The 24,289-nt window shown below is 32.1% G+C and overlaps 2 protein-coding genes across 2 annotated transcripts; one reads left to right on the top strand and one right to left on the bottom strand.

Moving 5' to 3' along the window:
• Positions 1 to 8,176: 8,176 nt before the first annotated feature.
• LOC111712662 (serum response factor-binding protein 1-like) lies at positions 8,177 to 10,884 on the bottom strand. Its single transcript, XM_023487341.1, has 3 exons — positions 10,881 to 10,884; positions 8,532 to 8,866; positions 8,177 to 8,467 (listed from the first exon to the last, which is right to left on the bottom strand). Exons 1-3 carry the CDS (start codon positions 10,882 to 10,884, stop codon positions 8,177 to 8,179), a joined length of 630 nt encoding a protein of 209 aa, XP_023343109.1.
• Positions 10,885 to 11,010: 126 nt separating this feature from the next.
• On the top strand, positions 11,011 to 18,412 carry LOC111712659 (6-pyruvoyl tetrahydrobiopterin synthase). Its single transcript, XM_023487337.1, has 6 exons — positions 11,011 to 11,326; positions 11,394 to 11,445; positions 15,052 to 15,171; positions 16,407 to 16,496; positions 17,125 to 17,233; positions 18,282 to 18,412. Exons 1-6 carry the CDS (start codon positions 11,278 to 11,280, stop codon positions 18,333 to 18,335), a joined length of 474 nt encoding a protein of 157 aa, XP_023343105.1. The 5' UTR covers positions 11,011 to 11,277; the 3' UTR covers positions 18,336 to 18,412.
• Positions 18,413 to 24,289: the final 5,877 nt, after the last annotated feature.

Raw genomic sequence — 24,289 nt, 5'->3', positions numbered from 1 at the left:
ATAACTATCCTGTCTTCAACATAATTTAACCACCTTTCAACCTTTCTAAAACACTGAGAACACTAAACTTTAATCGTATTTCAACATTTCTAAAGCACTATGGTTATAACTATCCTGTCATTTAACATACTTTTTTTGAACATTTCCTTTAGATTTTTATTTCTATTTATTTCCATATTTTTTCCCATTCCATAGTATCTATTCCCATTCCATAGTATCTATTCCCATTCCATAATATCTATTCCCATTCCATAGTATCTATTCCCATTCCATAGTATCTATTCCCATTCCATAGTATCTATTCCCATTCCAAAGTATCTATTCCTATTCCATAGTATCTATTCCCATTCCATAGTATCTATTCCAATTCCATAGTATCTATTCCCATTCCATAGTATCTATTCCCATTCCATAGTATATATTCCCATTCCATAGTATCTATTCCCATTCCATAGTATATATTCCCATTCCATAGTATCTATTCCCATCCCATAGTATCTATTCCCATCTATTAAAATTATCATAATTTATCTTATCTCTGAAAGTCTGATTTTTCCACGAGATTTTAGAATTTTCCAACTTTATCTTGAAGGAATTGTAGAAATGTTTCTCTTTAAATGTTAAACTCTAATTTTCTAGTTCTCAATGTTCTCGTGGTAAATATATGGTGGGCTGGATAATTTACTACCTTAAGGAACACTTGACTTTAATGTATTAGATTTAAAGGGACTGTTAACTTATTTTTATTTATAACTTTAATATGTAAGATTTAAAGGGATTGTTTAATTATTCTTGACTTTAATATATTAGATTTAAAGGGATTGATTAATTATTCTTGACTTTAATATATTAGATTTAAAGGGATTGTTTAATTATTCTTGACTTTAATATATTAGATTTAAAGGGATTGTTTAATTATTCTTGATTTTAATATATTAGATTTAAAGGGATTGATTAATTATTCTTCACTTTAATATATTAGATTTACAGGGATTGATTACTTATTTCTAACTTTAATATATTAGATTTAAAGTAATTAATTACTTATTCTTAACTTTAGTATATTAGATTTAAAGAAAATTTTTATTTATTATTAACAAAAATACATTATAAGTAAAGGAATTATTATTTAATATTAACTTTAATATATTAGATTAAAAGGGAGAGATTTTATTTATTCTTAACTTTATTATGTTAGATTTAAAGGAAGAGATTATTTATTCTTAACTTTAATATATTATATTTAAAGGTATTGTGCATTTATTCTTAACTTTAATATATTATATTTAAAGGGATTGTGTATTTATTCTTAACTTTAATATATTAGATTTAAATAGATAGAAAAAAATATCTCAAAGAGAAGATAATAATCATATTTTTTTTGACAAGGTACCAAGGTACCGTTATGAATCGAAACTGCCCCTCTATAAATGGAGGATCCCTTGAAAATACATCAACAGTCCCTTAAAGTGTTTTTTTAATGTAAATTTAGAATCCAGTTTCCTTGTGATTTATTATGAAAATGTTTGTGACATATATACTGTGTATATAAGTGCACCAGGCAATAAAATAAAGTCGAAAAAGTTTAAATCTGAAATATTCAAACGATAAATTTTCCATCCATTGTAACTTTTTAGTCTGTTCAGAAATTGGAAAATAAAAAAGTATCATTTAAAATTGATTCATCATTTTCAAGATAAATATAAATTAAAATTTGACATAAAATTAAATTAATTAAAATCACAATAAAAACAATAAATATAATGTGCAAAATGTGACAAAACTGAAATATTTAATTAAAACTAAGCATAAAAGTTTTAAAGAAAGTCTAAAAAAAGTATTAAAAATAAATGTTTTTAAATTTAATTATTTTCACAACAATTACCCGTCTACTGAAATTGTTATTTCTTTATGAGTTGCCCCATTCTGCTTTTATATCTTTAAAATAGTTGAATTCTAAATATGTTCTTCATGTCTCCTCTGCAAAAAAAAACCACAACTGAAAATAATCAGTTTTCAGCCATAAAAGTCATTGTTGATCAAAGAAACCACATTTAAAGATAATCAATTTTAAGATAGATAAACAAGTATTACTTTTTAATTTTTGCTTGAGAAAAAGTCTCTTTCTGTATTTTTTAATTTAGAATCACTTGAGATTACATTGACAAAGTACTTTCAAGTGTAAGTGCTTAGAATACTTAAGAAAAATGCGTATATTAGAGTATACACGGTCCATTGTACAAGTTTTTACAAAATATTGCCAATTTTCCTACTCATCTAAAATATTTCAGTTTCCATGAATTGTATAAAAACAATGTATATTGTAAATCAACTAAATGCTTTCTCAAAATTTTTTAATTAATTCGTAAAACTATTTTTAGATGATACCGATAAAATTAAAACAAAAAATAAAAACCAAATTTTTTGTTGCTAATGCAAAGTAAAATATTCTTTGATTTCATTGATTTGAACCCGAATATGTTTTGAATAATCAGTCAAATTTTTTTTTTTGTAAACCTATACATATATCTCATCATATATCTGTGTTAAGTTCGATTTCCGCAAAAGAAAAACAAAAATACATCTTTATTTTCAAAATCTTTTTTTTTAATTAATAACATTTTTTAAATTGTCTTTTAAAAATAAAAATCTTTTTTTTGTGGGGGGGGGGGGGTGGTGAATTCATATATGTCTGGATAACGAGAAGTAAGAATCTGATTGTAACAAACAAAATTGTTCATAATACATGCCAAAAAAATATGATTAAAAACTGGAAATACTACGAGGAAATTTACTTACAAGAAGAATTTTATTAATTGAAGATTTCATTTTGTTGCTCACTCACTGCACTTGGGTTCTAGGTTCCAGGTTTAAAATTGTAAACTATAGAATATAAAGTTTGGATCATGTTTGTTTAAGTCCTGTTCATCCTTCTCCAACCTTAAACCTAAACTGGAGAGAAGAGAATGGGATGTAAACTGCGGTTCTAGAGAGAGACCAGAGAGAAGGAGAACGGAGAAACAGGTCGACCCGGTACCTTGAGGTGGGGTCGGTACAAGTAGAAATAAGAAATTAATTTTAGAGATTCAGTCCATATTTTACTTAAACATTTAACATATTCTATAAGTTCCAGATTCTAGAATAAAATACTTAATAAAATGTCTCTTCGTGGTCTTTGGAAATCAGAAAACAAACCTTTGGTCTCATTTGTTGGTGAACAATTTTCAGTGATTGTTGCCATTTTAGCTCAATAAAAACAAGTTTTAATGACTAAAGTTTATTAATTAACTTTAAAAAAAACTATATATTATATACAGAGAAAACGTGGATATATTTTGTTCAGCTGGATTGGTTCAATCTCTACACTGCGTAATGTTCTATAGAAATCCTAGGGATCGTCTTCCGCCACATTACTCTACCAAGAAGGTACGGCGGAGTCAAGGCGGAGCAGGAACTTCTTCCTCGGACTTGTCTGTAGGGATTTTATCTGCTAATTGTTTCATATTGAGTTAGGAGAGTTTGGTAGAGATAGAAACTTCACGGCGGAGGAATGTTCTGGTGGTTTCTTGCAGGTGCAGAGAGGCGGACGCGCGACCTCTAAGGGCAGATGTAGCATCAGTCACTGGAGAATCGGATATTACAGGTTTGAGACGGTCCACGGACACAAAGTCGAGTCAAGTTCTGATCTGAAGGCGAAAGAACTTGTTCCGCCGTTCTACTACCAGTATATGAACCGCGATAGAGAGGAGCAAGGGAAGGGAGTTCAGACGGAGGCGATGAATGAACGTGGTGAGGCGGAGGAATGGAGAATCCAAAAACATTCAATAAAAAATGTGTTTTCCCTCCATTGGAAATAATTTCCCTTCGTTGGCCTTGCTCCAGCGAGGGAGGGGGCTATGCGGCTATGAGCCCAGCAATATTCTGTTTGAACCCAGGTAGTTATAAGAACCCTGCCCGAACCCCGCGGAATCGTTTTCGAGACTAGAAGGATACTGCTGGGCTCATGGCCGAATTGCCCCCTCCCCCATCTTCCTCCAGCGGAGGGGACCGAATATGCTGTTGCAAACTTCAATATCTCTATTTTCTTAAGGAAAATATTTTGGAATTTCTTTCTAGTGGGTGGGGGGGGGGGCTCTCTTTTTATTTAAGTGCACCAAGCAACAACCATACTTGCTTACAAAAAAAGTTTTCTCTTACGGATAAACTTATGTAAATTGTTGCCTTGGAAGTTAAAAGACCCCCATCATCACACACACTACAACACTAATTATTTTCTTGTTAATTAGTAAAAAACTAGGAAAACATCTCATTAAAAGTAAAAACAAACAAAACAGTTTGGTCGAGCCTGTACCCGTTCACTGCATATTGGTCGAGCCCGTACCATAGTAACACAGATTGGTTGAGCCGGTAACAAGATAACACAGGCTAACCATTCCCTCTACAAGGTGGATTTGAAATAAGTGTTTTTAGGCTTTTTTTAGCCTACTAAACATCGTTGTATTGTTTTTAGCCCACTTAACATCGTTGTATTGTTTATAGCCCACTTAACATCGTTGTATTGTTTTTAGCCTAATAACATCGTTGTATTGTTTTTAGCCCACTTAACATCGGTGTATTGTTTATAGCCCACTTAACATCGTTTTATTGTTTTTAGCCTACTAAACATCGTTGTATTGTTTTTAGCCTACTTAACATCGTTGTATTGTTTTTAGCCTACTTAACATCGTTGTATTGTTTTTAGCCCACTTAACATCGTTGTATTGTTTTTAGCCTACTAAACATCGTTGTATTGTTTTTAGCCTACTTAACATCGTTGTATTGTTTTTAGCCCACTTAACATCGTTGTATTGTTTTTAGCCTACTAAACATCGTTGTATTGTTTTTAGCCTACTAAACATCGTTGTATTGTTTATAGCCCACTTAACATCGTTGTATTGTTTTTAGCCTACTAAACATCGTTGTATTGTTTTGAAAACTGTTTCAGTAGATACAATTTCCAGGAAGGGGGGGTCTTCCATGAGACATTTTTCTTTAAAATGCTGTTTTAACCTTCAAAATTAGGCCTGATATTCAAAATGGCTCGGTTTTATTTCCGAAGATAGGCTAAAAGCCTAAACACACTTTTTTCAGAGACACCTTGTATGACTTGTATAAAACAGATCAGTTTAGTACTTAAGTACGTGAAAAGAATCTATGTATAAACATGAACTAAGGTAGGATTATACAATAAATGAAAAGGCGGATTAATTAATAATGGAGATTTGGATTGAAAATAAAGATGATTGTGAGATTTCGAATGAAAAGTTGTGAATTTTTACAAATGTTTTTTTTACATTTATCTAAGTTGTATTATTTGGTTTGGTAAACATACACACACACACGGACGTACATATTTCCATATTAAAGATTTAAAGAGTTAATTTGTTTGTTTTCATTTAACAACTAAAAAGTAAAATCTTACTCAGGCACTCTGTATAATCTTTTTGTTGTATTTATTTTTCCTTCATTGTGGGCCAAGGGCGGTTTCTGGATTTTAGAGAGGGGCGGCAAAAAAATATATAAATAAATGCTAAAAAGTTCTATTTACCGCCCTAACACCACAAAATTTACAGTTTCTTTATAGTATAGGGTAGCCAAATGTCTTAATAATCCATATACTTATCGAAAAAATAATATTGATTGAAATTCATACATTAACATTATACATATCATATTATTCTAATGAAGGGAACTTATTTTTTATTTCCTGCTATTAGTCTTCCTAATTTGTCTTGCAGGAGACTGCAAGTAGTTTCTAAGTTTATTTTTAGAGTTAAAAAAAACAAAAGAAGGTTGAAGGTAAAAAGGAATTTTTGTTCAAAATTTAAAAAAAATTAAAATATCCTCCTTTATTCCAGTTTAAAATAATTAAAATAATTGAATTAAAGGTATTTAAAACACTGATGTCCGAAATTAAGGCAAGCCTCTTTGGATGCATCACAATTTTTCCCAGGTTGACCAGTTATGGCTTAAATGAGAACTAACTTTGTAAAAATCTAGTTCACTCAGGAGGGGGTAATAGACTGCCAACCTCCCCCCCTGAAACCGCCTATGTAATGTGTGCAATATAAATGATAATAATAGTGGAAGAGAAATTAGAAAGAATTAGATAATTTAAGAAGATTTAAAGGATTTAGGAAGAGAAGATATTTTGCAGAAAAGTTGAACAAATAATCATGCAATAAATGAGTTAGAGGGGTAGCGTAATAAAAGAAGGACTTAAGAAGAGGGAGGGGGAGAGGGGGGGGTAGATTTTCATTCCCCCCTATCCTAGTAGGCCTTGCCCTTCCCCCTCCAGGAAGCCCTGAGACTGGTAAACATATAAAAGATTAGGCCTATCTTGTTTCAGCAATAGAAAGCAATTAGATTCTAAGTGAACTGTGAATATCTCATCGTCGCGCCAATTTTGCAGTTTAACATCTGCTAATTCTGTGCAAATCTGCTAGACTGCGTATTCTTGCGTCAAGTGGTGAGATTTTAACCGATGTGAAGTCTGCAGAAAATATATGGTCGAAACTCTTAGAATAGGTCTTCTTGTAAGGTTAAGCTCTTCAACTTACAGGGTTACCACAAAAAAAGATGGAGACGACAGAGACGACCGTACGGAATTTAGAACTGGATATTTAATATAAAACTGCGTTTATGTATGTCACACAGGGTGGCCCGATATGTGCGATTTATTTAAAATAATTAATAATTCATAATTCACGATAAAATTTTAAATCATTTTACTCCTTGCTCCTTACTCCATACTCCTTAATCTTTACTCTCTACTCCTTACTCCTTACTCCTTACTCCTTACTCCTTACTCCTTACTCCTTACTCCTTACTCCTTACTCCTTACTCCTTACTCNCGGTTCGGTATTCCTTACACACACCCTTTTGGTACAGACACACACACATGACGTTTCCGCCCCCTGGATTTTCTTGGTATTCAATAATTGAAAATTACTTTAGATTTATACTATTTTTAGATAAATATAATTTAAATTTGAGAGTTTTCATTGATTTTGAATTAAATGCTCCCTACGTCTACAGCCCCTCCCCCTTAAATCTCCACGCGCCCTACATTCTTGACCCTTCATATCTAATAAGATTACAGGCTTGTACGCGCACAGATCTTTGGATAGATTGCGCACAATTGATACGAATATAATTACTTTAATCATTTTGTCATCAGACACATATAAATTGTTGGCTCACTACACACGCTTGTCTTTCATAAATCATTTTTATATTTAAGAGACATTACTACTTCAATTTTCTGTATGATTTTGATAAAAATTTGAATTTAAAAATATTTGTCGAACATTTTCAAATAATAAAATATTCTATGACACTCAAAATATTTCTAAAAATAATTCTTTACAATTAGACCTTGTTGGTCTAACTGCACATTTTTACTGTGCGTACTTAAATAAAATAAACTACAGTGAATAAATCAACCCGGGAGATTCACAACGAACGTGGGGGGGGGGGGAATCAACTCATCACGGGCTCTGTAGTTGAACTCGACGACACCCTAACCCCCAAATGTAATCGACAAATTAGAAAGGAGAACAAGTTCTGTACAAAGAAAAATCAAGAAACGAGGATTGGAAAAATGAAAAAGTTAAATCCGCTTGTTGTTAAAGACTCCATTGCTTGCATCATTTTGCCGGATTACTTTGTAATTATTTGTAATTATGAGTTTCTGGCCAGACCTGGAAAATAGAAAATATATTAAATATTTGTATGGTTTGCATGTAACTTGATCTTCACAATGCAATGTAAGCACGAATCTTAGTTTACGAATCAAATCTTTAGAAATTATTTTCGGTTTTTACAATAATAATGCACTTACCATATATATATTTATGGTTTTTACAATAATAATGCATTTACCATATATATATTTATGGTTTTTACAATAATAATGCACTTACCATATATATATATTTATGGTTTTTACAATAATAATGCACTTACCCTATATATATTTATGGTTTTTACAATAATAAGGCATTTACCATATATATATTTATGGTTTTTACAATAGTAAGGCACAATTACCATATATTAATGGTTGTCTAATCTATATATATACATATAAACTTACTTGTCTTGTATCTAATTAATGTCAAAACGACTGAACCGATTAGGTCTTTCTAGATTTGGTCTTTCCGGAGTTGGTCTTTCCGTAGTTGGTCTTTCCGAAGTTGGTATTTCTGGTGTTTTTTTCCGGAGTTGGTCTTTCCGTTTTTTTTCTTTCCAGAGTTGGTCTTTTTGGAGTTGGTCTTTCCAGAGTTGGTTTTTCCAGAGTTAATCTTTTCTGAGTTAATCTTTCCGTTTTTGGTAGCTTTCCGTAATTTGTCTTTCCGGAATTTGTACTTCCAGGGTTGGTCTTTCCATAGTTGGTTTTTCCAGAGTTGGTCTTTCCATGGTTGGTCTTTTCAGAGTAAGTCTTTTCGGTATTGGTAGCTTTCCGTAATTTGTTTTTTCGGAGTTTGTACTTCTAGAGTTGGTCTTTCCGTAGTTGGTCTTTTCAGAGTTGGTCTTTCCAGAGTTGGTCTTTCCAGAGTTGGTCTTTCCAGAGTTGGTCTTTCCAGAGTTGGTCTTTCCAGAGATGGTCTTTCCATGGTTGGTCTTTTCAGAGTAAGTCTTTTCGTTATTGGTAGCTTTCCGTAATTTGTTTTTCCGGAGTTTGTACTTCTAGAGTTGGTCTTTCCGTAGTTGGTCTTTTCAGAGTTGGTCTTTCCGGAGTTGGTCTTTCCAGAGTTGGTCTTTCCGTAGTTGGTCTTTCCGGAGTTTGTACTTCCTGATCTTGTATTTCCAAAGTTTGTATTTCCTGAGTTTTTAATTATGTAGTTTGTATTTCTGTAGTATGTATTTCCGTAGTTTGTGTTTCCGGAGTTTGTATTTTCGTAGTTTGCTTTTCCGCAGTTTGTATTTCCGTAATTTGTATTTCCTTAGTTTGTATTTCCGTAATTTGTATTTCCGAGGAGTTTGTATATCCGTAGTTTGCTTTTCCGTAGTTTGTATTTCCGTAGTTTGTATTTCCGTAATTTGTATTTCCGTAATTTGTATTTCCGAGGAGTTTGTATTTCCGTAGTTTGTATTTCCGTAATTTGTATTTCCGTAATTTGCATTTCGGAGGAGTTTGTACTTCCGTAGTTTTTATTTCCGTAGTTTGTATTTCCGTAGTTTTTATTTCCGTAGTTTGTATTTCCGTAGTTTTTATTTCCGTAGTTTGCATTTCCGTAGTAATTGTATTTCCGTGGTTTGTTTTTCCGCAGTTTTTATTTCCGGAGTTTTTAAAATATTGAACATTATGTACATAGTTAGTCGAGACCAAACTTTCTGTTTGCAGTTTTTGAAATCTGTTTTTGTGACGTAAATTCGTAGAATTAAATTAAATATTTGAAAAAGTGTCAAAACAAGTGCAAAACCTTCAAACTTTTTTAGAATTGTCAAAAATATTTTAGAATCATCAATTTTCTAATGTTTCCATATTGATCTAAGAAGTATGTTTTTAACCCTATTTGCTTAGTAACAGCATCAATAAAGTCGTCTTCCTTTTCTCAGAGTTTTCTGGTTATATCTGGTTATATCTGGTTATATCTGGTTATATCTGGTTATATCTGGTTATATCTGGTTATATCTGGACATTTTTTGTATTTAAAATCCCCTCTTCAAGAGTAAAAGCTACAGGGCTACCCGCAAAGGGTGAGACTGTAAAGACGACGTGAACTCTTAAAATATGACGATTCCACGATTAAATTAAGTCTTCTGCCTTAAATATAGTCTTCTAATGGCTTATTTCATGGTTTAGGATAAGGAGGAACAGGGAACAGTTGAAGGGAATCAAGAATCTAAGAAAACAGGCAATGTAAAGTCTGTCCATTCGTCTTTGAAGTCTCATCCTTTGTGGTTAACCCTGTATTTAACCACAAAAAGACAAGGGGGGTTTCCACTTCAGAATTTTACTCATAGGGCCCAAATCTTTCAAACATAAACCATAAAAATACTTGACTTTTAAGAAAGATTTTTGAAGATTTTGTTGCAAACTCGCAATTCTTGTAACTTTGTTTATATCCCCCTCCCCCCTTTCTCCATCCCAGCCTTTTCAGGGTTAAATCAAGTAAGATGCACTTTTCCTTGGAATACAAGTTATAGGTACAGGGTGTCCCACGAAACATGACAATTTGTGAATTGTTTAAAAATGTCTTCTTCCATAATATTTCAAGTTGTTTGTTACCAAAGAGAATAATAATACATATTTTATGGCATCCATATTATAGTAAAATTAATTTCTAAATAAAATATGTTTGAGTATAGTTTTTTAAAATAAATAAACTGCAAAAAGTGTATAATATCTAATACAGTATATGGCCATGGGTGAAGACATTCAAAACTATTCAGCAACTTTCATGTTTCGTGGGACACCCTGTATCACAAAAAATAAATGTTTGTCTGAATATTTTTCGCATTTTTCCCCCAGATCAGTCTTAAGAAAACAAAAGGGTTAATAATCTTGGCAAGCAATGAACTGTATTTACTTTGTACAATATATAAACACAACTATACTGATAATTAATGCTAATATTAATAATAATGTTAATAATAATAATAATAATGGTATTTATAATGCAATAATAATAATAATAATAATTATATTATTGATAATGATGATAATGATATTATAATAATTATATTATTGATAATGATGATAATGATATTATAATGACTATGATAAAATAACAATATTGACTTTTTTCTTCATGGATATAATATGTAATACTTGGGATATAGCTCGGATATAAATTCTGTGTAAAACTAGTTGATTTTATTTCTATCCCTACCCATATACTCCCCTAGGCCCAGGTTCCGACCACTTGTTGCTCCCCCCCCCCCTTAATACTATAGAATCAGCTGAATTCCAGTCCTCCATCCATACTTGAACAACATACACAACAAGATGTAGTTGAAAATTCTTTATATTGTGGAATTTTAAGCACTGTTGTTAAATTCATTTTTGTGCTCTTCTTTGGTTATTACATTATTTTAAAGCTGCTTAGTAAAACTACAACAAAAATTGTCCTCCTCATTGAATTTTCCTTTTTTGGTGATTCGGCCTTAATTGATAGGCTTTATGCGATTAACCTTGCCTTGTTCCTTGTGAACCTTTGATGTGAAAAGCGATGGCTTAAAAATTATTTGAACAATCTCAGCTATTTTCTGTCAACATAATTTTTATAAATGTTAACAAAAACAAATAAGAGAGATGGTTGGTGTTATAGGAAACAAGGTAATGTGAACAAATAATATTTAGATTTTTGTAAATTAAAAGATTGATAATTATTTGAATGATTTAGAAAATATGACGGTGTATATCACTAGACGGGAATCATTCAGTGCCGCACATAGGTTTATTTTAATTATTTCATCATTTTAAAGATTTTGATAATATTTAATATTTTAAGTTCGGAAGTAGTTTTTTTATTTCTAAATAAAGGTTCTTTTTTTCTAAACCAGGAAGTAAATTTAATATTTTTGCAACCTGATGGTGCAATACCTCTACATTTCAAACTTACACTATACAAATTGATTTTCCAGATTTCATATTTTGGCATATCTAAGGTCTTAAAAGGTTGCAAAGATATAGGTATAGTGAGACATTTTTTGGTAGCGATTGTTTAGTTTCCAGGGAATAGGAATAAATAGAAGGGAAATGGCGCTGGTCTGGCATGAGAAAGCCAGTCGCACTGCTTTGCAGACGAGTTCCGACACACAATATGACTACAGTCAAGGAAATTGCAGAACAATGTTGTCAATTATAATTAAACTTGAATATCGAGTAGTGAATTATAAACTTTAATCAAATTATATTCTTTGCATGAAAATTTGGCTTTATAGTGTTGAATAAATATGTAAATAATATATTACATGTATATTAAACTTATTTTTAAGTAAACTGTTAACAATAAACAAATGTACTCTCCTAGACTGTACAAATACCGAGATTCTTATGTACTGTATATACCTACAGTACACGCCTTCGGTTCGGTATTCCTTACACACACCCTTTTGGTACAGACACACACACATGACGTTTCCGCCCCCTGGATTTTCTTGGTATTCAATAATTGAAAATTACTTTAGATTTATACTATTTTTAGATAAATATAATTTAAATTTGAGAGTTTTCATTGATTTTGAATTAAATGCTCCGGAAAGTGGAAACTAAAATCTTAAATTCAATTTCTGAAATTGTTCTCTATTTGTGTCGAGTCGAGTCCTTAAACCATTTATAGAAATATCAGAAACATTCAGTGAAAATTGAAATCTGCAAAATATTTGCAAGTTTTCTATTCTACTCATTCTGTAGACTCATTCCATTCATTCTGTACGTATTCCACTCATTCTGTACTCATTCCACTCATTCTATAGACTCGTTCCACTCATTCTGTAATCATTCCACTCATTCTGTAATCATTCCACTAATTCTGTAGACTCATCCACTCATTCTATAAACTCATCCTACTTCTTCTGTAGACTCATTTCACTCATTCTGTAGACTCATCCGATTCATTCTGTAGACTCATCCAACTCATTCTGTAAACTCATCCTACTTATTCTGTGGACTTATCCCACACACTCTGTAAACTCATCCTACTTATTCTGTGGACTTATCCCACATTTTTTGTAAACTAATATCACTCATTTTGTAAACTCATCTCTTTTATTCTGCAGACTTATCCCACTCAGTTCTATCATAAACTTTATTTACAACCGGATCTAAGACATAGTTCTCAAATTGTCTTCAATAATCTAAAACAAGGTTTTTAACCAAAGAGAATAGAATATATATATTGAGTTGAATTTACAAGAAAAAAATGTAAAACGACCATTTTGTTGTACTGTTTCCATACTGCAGGTGTACTTCACACAGTTGTGCTAAATAACCTTTTGGTCCTTGGAACATCATTTTATAGAAAAGTTTTCTTAATAATTATTTGATTTTCTCTAAATCAATTCTCGGATAGCCTGTCATGCATTCCCGAGTTCATTTAAGCATAAGCTTTGCTAATAATCAATTTTTAATTAGTAAAAAACATATTTTTTAATAAGAGGTAAAACCAATATTTTGAAATACTCAAGATACCAAAGTATTAAAATTGAGGATGAGGAAGGTAAATGGTTATTTACTCTCAATTTCATAACTTTTATGTAGTGGGACTCATAAAACTGTGAAATGGAAGGAAAACATTTAACCAATCTAATTTATGTTTGCTAAGTTTTAAGTCTTGTTAGAAAGTAAAACGGCTCTGAGACAGCTAAGGGGCAGGCGGAAAGGGGGGAAACAACCCTGGAAAATTGCGGGAAGCTTCTATATGTAAAATGTATAGATACTTAAATTCTATTTTAAAGGGAGTGTTCGCGAAAAATGAAAGGCTTAATGCGATAAAAAAAGCGCTTTTGATCGCTACTAATCTTACTTCTATCTGTTGCGTCTATAAGGAGAAAAGACTTAGACCGTAAAAAATCAATTTAATTTCAAACAAATCATTCAGATATTACAACCTATAGTCATCGATTATCTTTCGCCACATTTGTATATAGTTTATATTTTATAATATTTTTTAACTAATTTGTTTGGAATTTGATTATTTCTCTTGTCGCTTGCTGGTCGAAATTAATGATATTTTCAAATTAAATGTTTTTAATTTTAAATCTTCTTTATTTGTATCAGAATTCCCAAAAAAAGTTCTTTTTTTCTTTTAAAAGCGACAGAAGTTCTTTAGCTTTTTGTAAAATATAATTTGATGTCAAAAATCATATTTTTTCCTGTTTAATAAATGAGTTTGTTAACTTAAACCCTTAACTGGCACAACAGGAAAGTTAGGAGTGTAATAAATTTTACATTTTCTAAATTAATGGGATGGAGTACACACTATACTCGGATCACAATGCACACTATACTCGGTACACAGTACACACTATACTTGGTAAACAGTACACACTATACTCGGTACACAGTACACACTATACTTGGTACACACTTGTTGTCGCAAAGGAACAAGATTCTGACGATGAACAGATAGACAAGGTATAATCCACGAATCAAAATCGATAATGCAGAAAACTCTTTATTTCCTAAAAAAAATAACGAAATGAATAATGATAAATAATTATTACAGGGTTTACAAATTTATAATGAAAAGATTCTTACGATCTATTTTCCTATTCGTGAGACTATCTGTTGAAAAGTCCGAAGACGCTTTTTATACATTAAAACTTCTGAAAAGATTGACAATTAAATGTTGATGAAAGTCACTAATTCTTTAAATAGAAATGTTTTTGTTTAACTTTGAAATGGTTCACAATTGATAAACGTTTTAACTCCGTCATCGGAGAACAAGGAAGAAAGGCGGGCTGAAATTGTTTGGTTTGGATTCTTGACTCCGAGAGGAGCATTTAAGTTGAAGACGATATTACATGAACTGTGGGGGGGGGGGGTCTTAATGTTAATGGTTGACAACACTACACAGTACACACCAAAGAAGTATAATGTAAAGATAGTTATTTCAGAGGTGTACGCTTTTTTAGTACTGCAGTTTACTGTATCTGGGCGGTAAAGTAAACACAAGACGGATGTGACAGCCAGGCATGGGATCCATTTTTACATAAAAAAATCAATGAAATTTTTTGGTCCTAGGAAACTATTATAGGAATTGTCAAAATCATCAAATTTAAATGCTTTTATCCTACTCGGATACTAGAACACTGATGCATCTGTTCTTGTTTACAAACACAGCCCAGAGAGAACTGGTTTCAATATGTACGCAGAGAATACACAACTTTCCTTTCCTTATTGCCTTGGTACACTAAACTCGGATCACAGTACACACTATGACTGTACTTCAACCAAAGTTATAATGCAAAGAAAGATATTTTATAGGTGTACCCTGGACTGAGTGCTCAGGAGAACCTGAGAATATTTAAGAAATGTAATTATTCTTATAACTCTAGGTTACATAACCCTGGACTGAGTGCTCAGGAGAACCTGAGAATATTTGGGAAATGTAATAATCCTCACGGTCATGGTCATAACTACAACCTAGAGGTCACAGTTCGGGGTAAACCTGACAGGTAGGTCAATAGAGGTCAATTAAGGACCATTACAAACTCCTGAAATACAAACTCCATAAATACAAACTCTTGAAATACAAACTCCTGAAATACAAACTCCTGAAATAAAAACTCTTGAAAAACAAACTCTTGAAATGCAAACTCCTGGAATACATTATTACAATAATTATTATCAACTCTGAACCTTGTAAAGGTTAGTTAGAAAGACAAGAATGAATACAGAATAATATAATTATTATAAACTCTAAACCTTGCAAAGGTTTGTTAGAAAGGCAAGAATACAGAATAATATAATTATTATAAACTCTAAACCTTGCAAAGGTTTGTTAGAAAGACAAGAATACAGAATAATATAATTAAAACTCTAAACCTTGCAAAGGTTTGTTAGAAAGGCAAGAATACAGAATAATATAATTATTTTAAACTCTAAACCTTGCAAAGGTTTGTTAGAAAGACAAGAATACAGAATAATATAATTATTTTAAACTCTGAACCTTGCAAAGGTTTGTTAGAAAGACAAGAATACAGAATAATATAATTATTTTAAACTCTAAACCTTGCACAGGTTTGTTAGAAAGACAAGAATACAGATTAATATAATTATTATAAACTCTAAACCTTGCAAAGGTTTGTTAGAAAGACAAGAATACAGAATAATATAATTATTATAAACTCTAAACCTTGCACAGGTTTGTTAGAAAGGCAAGAATACAGAATTAAAATAAAAAATTTTGCGCGGGATAGCGCAGTATGCACAAAGATTTTAATACGCATTAAACTAAAAAATTGCGGCGCAAATTAATTTTTTAATTGCGTCGGAAACCCCAATTTTAATGAATCAAATATTATAAAAGGATTCATGGTGTATAATAATAAAAATGTTTTAAATACTTTCCCCGAACTATCTAATCACATTTTTGACAAGCTTCACTTTCAGCTATCTTATTAAAACTTTTTCTTAGAACTCATTTTAGAAATAATTTTGAGGATTTTAAATTATGTAAACGATATTTAAGTGCTAAACATACGTCGATTGAACCTTTTCAATAATTTAAGTAATAAAAAGCGTTAATTAAAAGTTTATTACAAAAACTAAAAGATTTGGAGATTAATACTGATCATAAATCCAATATCTACGTCAATTTCTCGTAACTTTTGCTAGATTACATTTTTCTTCTTTACTATATTCAAGGATACAGGGAAAGTGATGAATTCAATATATATATATACTTCAGGGAAACAGGAATGGTAATGAATATCACTGATATTAAAACTATCTTAAACGAAAATGTTCTGAACCTGCTAGATCACAGAAATATTGATAAGTAAGTATTATCTTTTCATGTTATATTTTCAATGGTTGAATTATTGAAATGATCATGAACGTCAAAAAATATCTTTTATAAAAGCTTCACTTTCAAAATAATTTATTAGAATTAGGTTTACGTATTAAATGATTTAATATTTTTCTTGATACTAATGATAATGATAATGATAATGATAATGATAATGATAATGATAATGATAATGATAATGATAATGGTAATGATAATGATAATGAAAATGATAATGGTAATGATAATGATAATGATAATGATAATGATAATGATAATGATAATGATAATGATAATGATAATGATAATGATAATGATAATGATAATGATAATGATAATTGATAAGGATAAGGATAAGGATAAGGATAAGGATAAGGATAAGGATAAGGATAAGGATAAGGATAAGGATAAGGATATATAAGGATAAGGATAAGAATAATAATAATGATAATAATGATAATGATATAATTATAATGATTATGATAAGGATAAGGATAATGATGAGGATATGGATAATAATAATAATAATAACAATAATAATAAAAATGATAATAATGATAATAAAAATAAAAATAATAATAATGATAAGAATAATAAAAATAACAATGTCACTATGCAGGGAAGTAGACTGGTTTAAGAATGGTAGATGTAGTACTGCAGAGAATTTGGTCATTTTTATTTGGAACCAGATTCATCCCCTCATCCCTCATCCAGCCGTTCTAGACCAGGTACTCTCATCCCTCATCCAGTAGTTCTAGACCAGGTACTCTCATCCCTCATCGAGTAGTTCTAGACCAGGTACTCTCTTCCCTTATTCGGTAGTTCTAGAACAGGTACTCTCATCCTTCATCCAGTAGTTCTAGAACAGGTACTCTTATCCCTCATCCAGTAGCTCTAGACCAGGTACTCTCATCCTGCATCCAGTAGTTCTAGACCAGGGACTCTTATCCTGCATCCAGTAGTTTTGGACCAGGTACTCTCATCCCTCATCCATCATCTAGACGAGGTACTTTCATCAATTATCCAGTAGTTCTAGACTAGGTACTCTCATCCCTCATCCAGTAGTTCTAGACCAGGAACTCTCTTTCATCATCCAGTAGTTCTAGACCAGGTACTCTCATCCCTCATCCAGCCGTTCTAGACCAGGTACTCTCATCCCTCATCCAGTAGTTCTAGACCAGGTACTCTCATCCCTCATCCAGAAGTTCTAGACCAGGTACTCTCATCCCTCATCCAGTAGTTCGAGACCAGGTACTCTCATCTCTTATCCGGTAGTTCTAGACGAGGTACTCTCATCCCTCATCCAGAAGTTCTAGACCAGGTACTCTCATCCCTCATCCAGTAGTTCGAGACCAGGTACTCTCATCTCTTATCCGGTAGTTCTAGACGAGGTACTCTCATCCCTCATCCAATAGTTCTAGACCAGGTACTCTCATCCCTCATCCAGTAGTTCTAGACCAGGTACTCTCATCCCAAATCCAGTAGTTCTAGACCAGGTACTCTCATCCCTTATTCGGTAGTTCTAGACCAGGTACTCTCATCCCTCATCCAGTAGTTCTAGACCAAGTACTCTCATCCCTCATCCAGTAGTTCTAGACCAGCTTATCCCTAATCCAGTAGTTCTAGATCAGGTTCTATCATCCCTCATCTAGTACTTCTAATTAACCTGGAGCTGAAAGAATTGAAAAAAGTAGAAAAATGTATCTAATATGTTTTAAATGCGCATTGCATTGTAAGTATCTTTTGTTTTTACATTTTAAAAATATACTTTTTTAGGTTAAACTCTGGGAAACAGAAAAGAACATTGCAATTTATAGAGGAGAAGAATGATCATTTTGATACAGGGTGTCCTAAGTAACGTTTTGATTTGTGAAAATTTCATTAAATAAACTTGTTTATATTTATACCATAGGCATGCTCTGTTTTTCTAATCCCTTTATCTTTGCAACCTGATGGTGTAAACCTTTGATATTTCAAACTTTTTAGACCATTTGATCCAACAGAATTCATAGATTGATATTTCTAAGGTCTGAAACATTAAGTTGCAAATATATTTAGAGATTTGAAAGATTTATTTTACTAAATATGAATCGAATTTTCATGCTTAATGTTATTGCCAAAGTGTAATATCAAAGTAAATGTTATATGAGCATTTTTAAAACAGTTTTTGAAGTAGTTACTTGAATATTGTAATTTCTAGAATAATTTATTCTAATTTCTTAGATTACATAAACTAAAAAAGTTAATTTAGGTATTTAACAAAATAATAAATTGTTAAAAAATATTTCTTAATAATAAATTACTAGATTAAAAGATATATCTACTATTTACTAAGATAGATGTAATAATTATACATTTATTCTTCGTAGAATGTAATTATGATTTGGTTCTCAATTCACTTTTTTTTGTAAATAACATCCAGTTCCCGGGTATTTACAATCGTCAAGATATGTACACTGTACAGTGTTCACATAATAACTAACTGCTGAAGTATAGCACAAAACGATATTGAATTCAAATGGAAGAAACCGAACGCATTTTCCCCTGGTTTAGTTTAGAGTGAGGGTAACCTATAGTTTGGTATTCCAAATTTTGAGTCAGGATCACGTGAATGAAAGGGGGGGGGGAGTTTGCTTATGACTTGATATTTGTTGATTGGAGGGGGGGGGGGGGGTATTTGGCCCCCTGATGATGTTTGTATGATGAATATGCAGATGTCTCTCGATGCATCCTTTAATTAAATCTATTGTATTGGGTACACTGTACTGTATCTGTACACTGTTATATTCACTGATTAGATAGATAGATAGATTTAAATACAAATATATATAGAGATACTGTAGAGTAGAGTGATATATATATATATAAATATTTTCTGAGTATTAGATTTTTACAAAGATAAAGAGACGAATAAGTTTAGATGAATTTAAATAACAGAGAAGCATACTGAACTAGACAGAAAGAGATAATGAACTTTATGCTATACTACTGGTACGACGTTATTACAACCAGTCTTGATTTTACGCATAAGTTTAAGAAAAACTAATTATCTGGTTACAAAAAATGCATAAAATACATAAAATACATAAAAATACATAAAATACATAAAATACATAAAATACATAATATACATAAAATACATAAAATAAATAAAATAAAATTCAAAACATTTTCGTTCTTCTCAAGTGCTCTTCAAAAAGAGGAGTTATAGAATTGAAAACATTTGAAGATCCAAGGATGGAATTTACTTCAGTTTAAAGTGGATTTGGATATACAGGGATGGAATTTAATTTAGTTTATCGTGGATTTGAAGATACAGGGATAGAATTTACTTTAGAATATCGTGGATTTGGATATACAGGGATGATAAGATATAGAGGAGATTCATAGATTTACGGATGTAGAAATACATAAATATGTAGATAGATACAATCATAGTGATTTCGAGATAAATAGATAAAGAGATATTGAGACGCAAAGATGTAACAGTACAGATATGTAAAGATGTAGAGAATATACATATATCTATAGATGTAGAGATTAAAGAACTGTAAAGATGCAGAGATAAATATATATTTTTATGTTGTAATACATACATATATAGAAATCTATTCCAGAGATACAGAGATAGAAAAAAAATAAGTATAGATACAGGAACAGTCAGATTCAGAGGTAGAGAAAAAGAATATGTATAGATATAGGGCGTAAAGATGCAGATATTTATGAGATAGAGATGTAGATATTTTGGGATGTTAAAAGTTTAAATGATATTTCATCCCTAGATCTAGTCTTAATCCATCTCTATGACTTACAGAACGTCATAAAACCAATTTCCTAATTTAAAGAAAAAGTTTGGATTGAAGAGAAATATTAGAATTCACCACACCCATCATTTCTCTTCATTATACTAACCATAGAGGTTCTAGGGGGCAAAAGAAAAAGAGTAAAAACCACAAGAAATCTAAAAACATTCGTTAGAAGTACTTTTTTTTACATTTCAACTAAATTCTTGAAATAAATAACGCTTTGAAATGCTGAAAGATTGAGCAACAATTAAAAGTTGAAATAGAAGTAGCCTAGTAAATGTTTATTTCTGTTTGGTTTCCCTCCATAAGTTTAAAGTTACTGATTTAAATATACATGAAGACAAAAATCAATGATATATGTGCTAATGATGGAGAAAAGGTGAAAACTGACATAGTTCGTTTATATAATTCATAGAAAAGTACTAATTCACTTTCATATAAAAATTTAACTTTACTATAGTTCCAAAACTACATATGTTTATTTTAGTAAATTCTTCCTCAGAATATCTATGTCTCACTTTCTAAACGCATTTCATGTTTTCAAGATCCCATCCAATCTTACTCCAGTAGCTCACACAATAGGGGCATTGCTCCTCCCCATACATACAATCACAGACACATAATTTAACTACCAATACACAATACACACAATTTATACAAGAAAAAGAAGAAAAGGGCGGGAAAGGGCTTTCACATTCCAGCCACACTCTTTCTTTGTACTCAAGTTCTTTATATACTTGAATCTATGCGTTAAATGTGGAAATATTTGAAAACATGTGAATCTGCCTTTTCGACAAAACAGAAAATTATAAGAAAAGAAAATGGTGTCCCGAAATCGTGTTTTACTCAATACTTTTTAGGTAAAATGGATCCTCTAAAAGCCTCTGAATTGATATTAAAATATTTTTGTTTTTAACCAAAAGCATCAATCTCAGTGAAAATAACATATCTTAGTTGCTTTTGGTCGAATAGAGTTTTTTTTGCACTGCATTCAATCATTCGGTAATTTTTCAATAAATGGTGTTGATATAATTTTAAAAACAAATCCGATTTTTTAGGGACACCCAGCTCACCCCCACCCTCACTCTTCCAAATCTTATTAAAGTATGAATAGAAACGGACAGTTGCCATATATTCTAATCATTTATACAGACAGACTGAATTTCAGAAGTTATAGCTTTGATTATGGAATTTAGTTTTTATTCTATACGAATGCTGCAATGTAGTCTGGATATTGTACACAAAACCTGGGGGGGCGATATCCCCAGTATATGGGGGGGGGGTTTGAAAATTTATCCCCTAAAAAATTGTGCATAGCCCTTTTCTCAAAATAGTTAAGGAGAGAGAAGATATGAGTGTTAGATCATTTCTTCTTCTGTGATACCCCCCCCCCCTTCTACAACCTGTTCATTTTTTCCTACCCCTTGCTGATAATTTACGTGAATATTCAGTTTTCATTGAGATTTTTAACATTTGACACCTAGTTGCCTAACTACATATATTCTCAACTTTGAAACATTGTTAAACACTGCAAAATATTATATTTTAAGCTGAATATTGTTAAAATAAATTCTTATTTGAATTTATTTTCAGGTCAAATGATAAATATATATTTGCTAAAATGTAAATTTTGTGAAAAATCATATGCTTAAATGTAAGTATTAACTATTATCCCAGAAAAATAATATTTTAAATCACTCTTTAAACTCAATTTTAAACAAAATCCGATATGTTTTGATAATTTTTAAAATACGGGTGGTAGACGATTATATCAATACAATGAAGACGACTTTTTAATATAAGTTTTGATTGTATTACATCCGCCCAACGTTACATCAGTCCTACGATACTTCGGACCTACCTAGACGTGGTTTTTCACCTGCTTCAAGCTGTTGTTGGTCCGATGTACTGTAGGTCGCATACATACTTCATTTAAAAAAAGTTAGTGTATCCAACCTACTGTACAGCTCATTTGCACAGCTTTCTGAAGCTGGTTGCACTCTTCTGTACGTCGGATGAGCAACATTAGTAGGTCGGATGCACAAATTTAGTAGGTCGGATGCACAACCTTATTAGGTCGGATGCACAACTTTCGTTGGTCGGATGCACAACTTTAGTAGGTCGGGTGCACAACTTTAGTAGGGCGGAGGCAAAACTTTAGAAATCGGATGCACAACTTTTGTAGGTCGTATGCACAACTTTTGTAGGTCGGGTGCACAACTTTGTTAGGGCGGATGCACAAAAAAATAGTGTATCCGACCTACTGTAGGTCGGTTGCACAGCTTTCTTAAGTTGGTTGCACTCAATTCTGTAGGTCGGACGCACGATAAATGTCTTAACCTAACATAACCACATATAACGGCTATAACTTTGTTATTCGATAAATGTGGCCGCAGTGCTCGGCCCCCAACCTGCCCTAGCCACAGCGCTCAGTCCAGAAATTGTCTGAATCTAACCTAACCCCACATATTGTCTATCACTTGGTCGTTTGATAAATCTGGCTGCAGGGCTCGGCCCCTTAGCCTGTCTATCACAATTAGTCATTTTGATAATTGTGGCTGCAGTGCTCGACCCCCTAGCCTGTCCTAGCCTAACCTAACCCCACATATTGTCTATCGCTTGGTCATTTTGATAATGTGGCTGCAGCGCTCGGCCCAGAAATTGTCTTAACCTATCCTAACCTCACATTTTGTCTATCACTTGGTCATTTTGATAAATGTGGCCGCAGCGCTCGGCCCCCTAGCCTGTCAGAAATTGTCTTAGCCTAACCTTGTGCATCCGACCTATTCAAGTTGTGTATCCGACCTACGTGTGCAACCGGAACATCGATCCTTATGGTAGCTGCACTGTCAACTATATACTGAGTACTGACTATATCTTCAGTTCCTGCGTAGGTCGGATTAACAAAATAGAATGAACATCCGACCTACAGCTGTCGTAGGTCTGAGGTATTGTAGGACGGAAATGCCATAGAACAGAAGTAACATGAACGTTGTTTTCAAGCTTTTTTCAAATATAAAGTTTACAAGTAGTCAAAAAGAAGCTTTTTTAATGGATAGCTTCTCTTGACTTTGATGTTTATGTGTATTCATGCTGTTTAATAGCTTGAATTGAATCAAAATTTAAAGCAAAAGTCGTCTTTATTGTATTGATATAATCGCCTACCACTGTATACTGATCTATAAAAGTAATAGTGACTAAGAAAATGGAACCCTTCCATTTTAAATTATATTTATTTCATTGCAAACCAGATAAAACAAATTGCGTGCGTGCACAATCAAATTATTTGATAAAAGAAACTATAATCAAATAAATCCAACATTGTAAAATTGGACTGTCAAAAGACCATCCGATTAAAAAGTTCCATACCTGATTCACAATATTTAATAATCTTTTTGTTTTTCTATCTTGTTACTACTAAAGCCTGTGCTACTTCATAATCAGCGAATCCCTTTTACATCGCAACTGATAAAGATCAATATTTCTGCTTTGGTCTGAATTTTTAAACCAAGCTAAAAACATTCCCGTGGGTCTACCGAGTTCCCCAATCTAACTTTTTAAACAAATCGGCGAAAGGGTTCACGAGTTTTGATCGGACATACAAAGAAACAGAGATCACTACTTTATACATAGATTTTATATCCGTAAAGTCCTGACTCCTGAGTCCTCGTGTGCTAAATATGATATATGGATATTTCTAAGTACTCTGTCATGCTTTTAGGATTTACTTTCTCAATTCTCATCCTAGGTCAACCTTTCCTGATCCTTGTCCTAGTTCAACCTTTCCTGATCCTTATCCTAGTTCAAACTTTCTTGATCCTCATCCTAGTTCAACCTTTCCTTATCCTCATCCTAGTTCAACCTTTCTGATCCTTATCCTAGTTCAACCTTTCCTTATCCTCATCCTAGTTCAACATTTCCTGATCCTAATACTAGTTCAACCTTTCCTAATCCTTATCCTAGTTCAACCTTTCTTAA

This window comes from Eurytemora carolleeae, unplaced genomic scaffold, assembly GCF_000591075.1.
Source record: "Eurytemora carolleeae unplaced genomic scaffold, Eaff_2.0 scaffold1115, whole genome shotgun sequence".
Lineage (NCBI taxonomy): Eukaryota > Metazoa > Arthropoda > Copepoda > Calanoida > Temoridae > Eurytemora > Eurytemora carolleeae.
This window is presented reverse-complemented; position numbering and strand designations above follow the sequence as displayed.

What these genes read in the sequence shown, in the direction of transcription:
- LOC111712662 (XM_023487341.1), bottom strand. An exon ending in CGGAAAGACCAACTCTAGAA is followed by an intron (nt 8,468 to 8,531) that starts GTACAAACTCCG and finishes TACTCTGAAAAG; the next exon opens with ACCAACCATGGAAAGACCAA.
- LOC111712659 (XM_023487337.1), top strand. Translation starts at nt 11,278, where the DNA reads ATGTTAACAAAAACAAATAAGAGAGATGGTTGGTGTTATAGGAAACAA. An exon ending in TCATTCAGTGCCGCACATAG is followed by an intron (nt 11,446 to 15,051) that starts GTTTATTTTAAT and finishes TTATAACTCTAG; the next exon opens with GTTACATAACCCTGGACTGA. An exon ending in ATCCAGCCGTTCTAGACCAG is followed by an intron (nt 17,234 to 18,281) that starts GTACTCTCATCC and finishes ATACTTTTTTAG; the next exon opens with GTTAAACTCTGGGAAACAGA.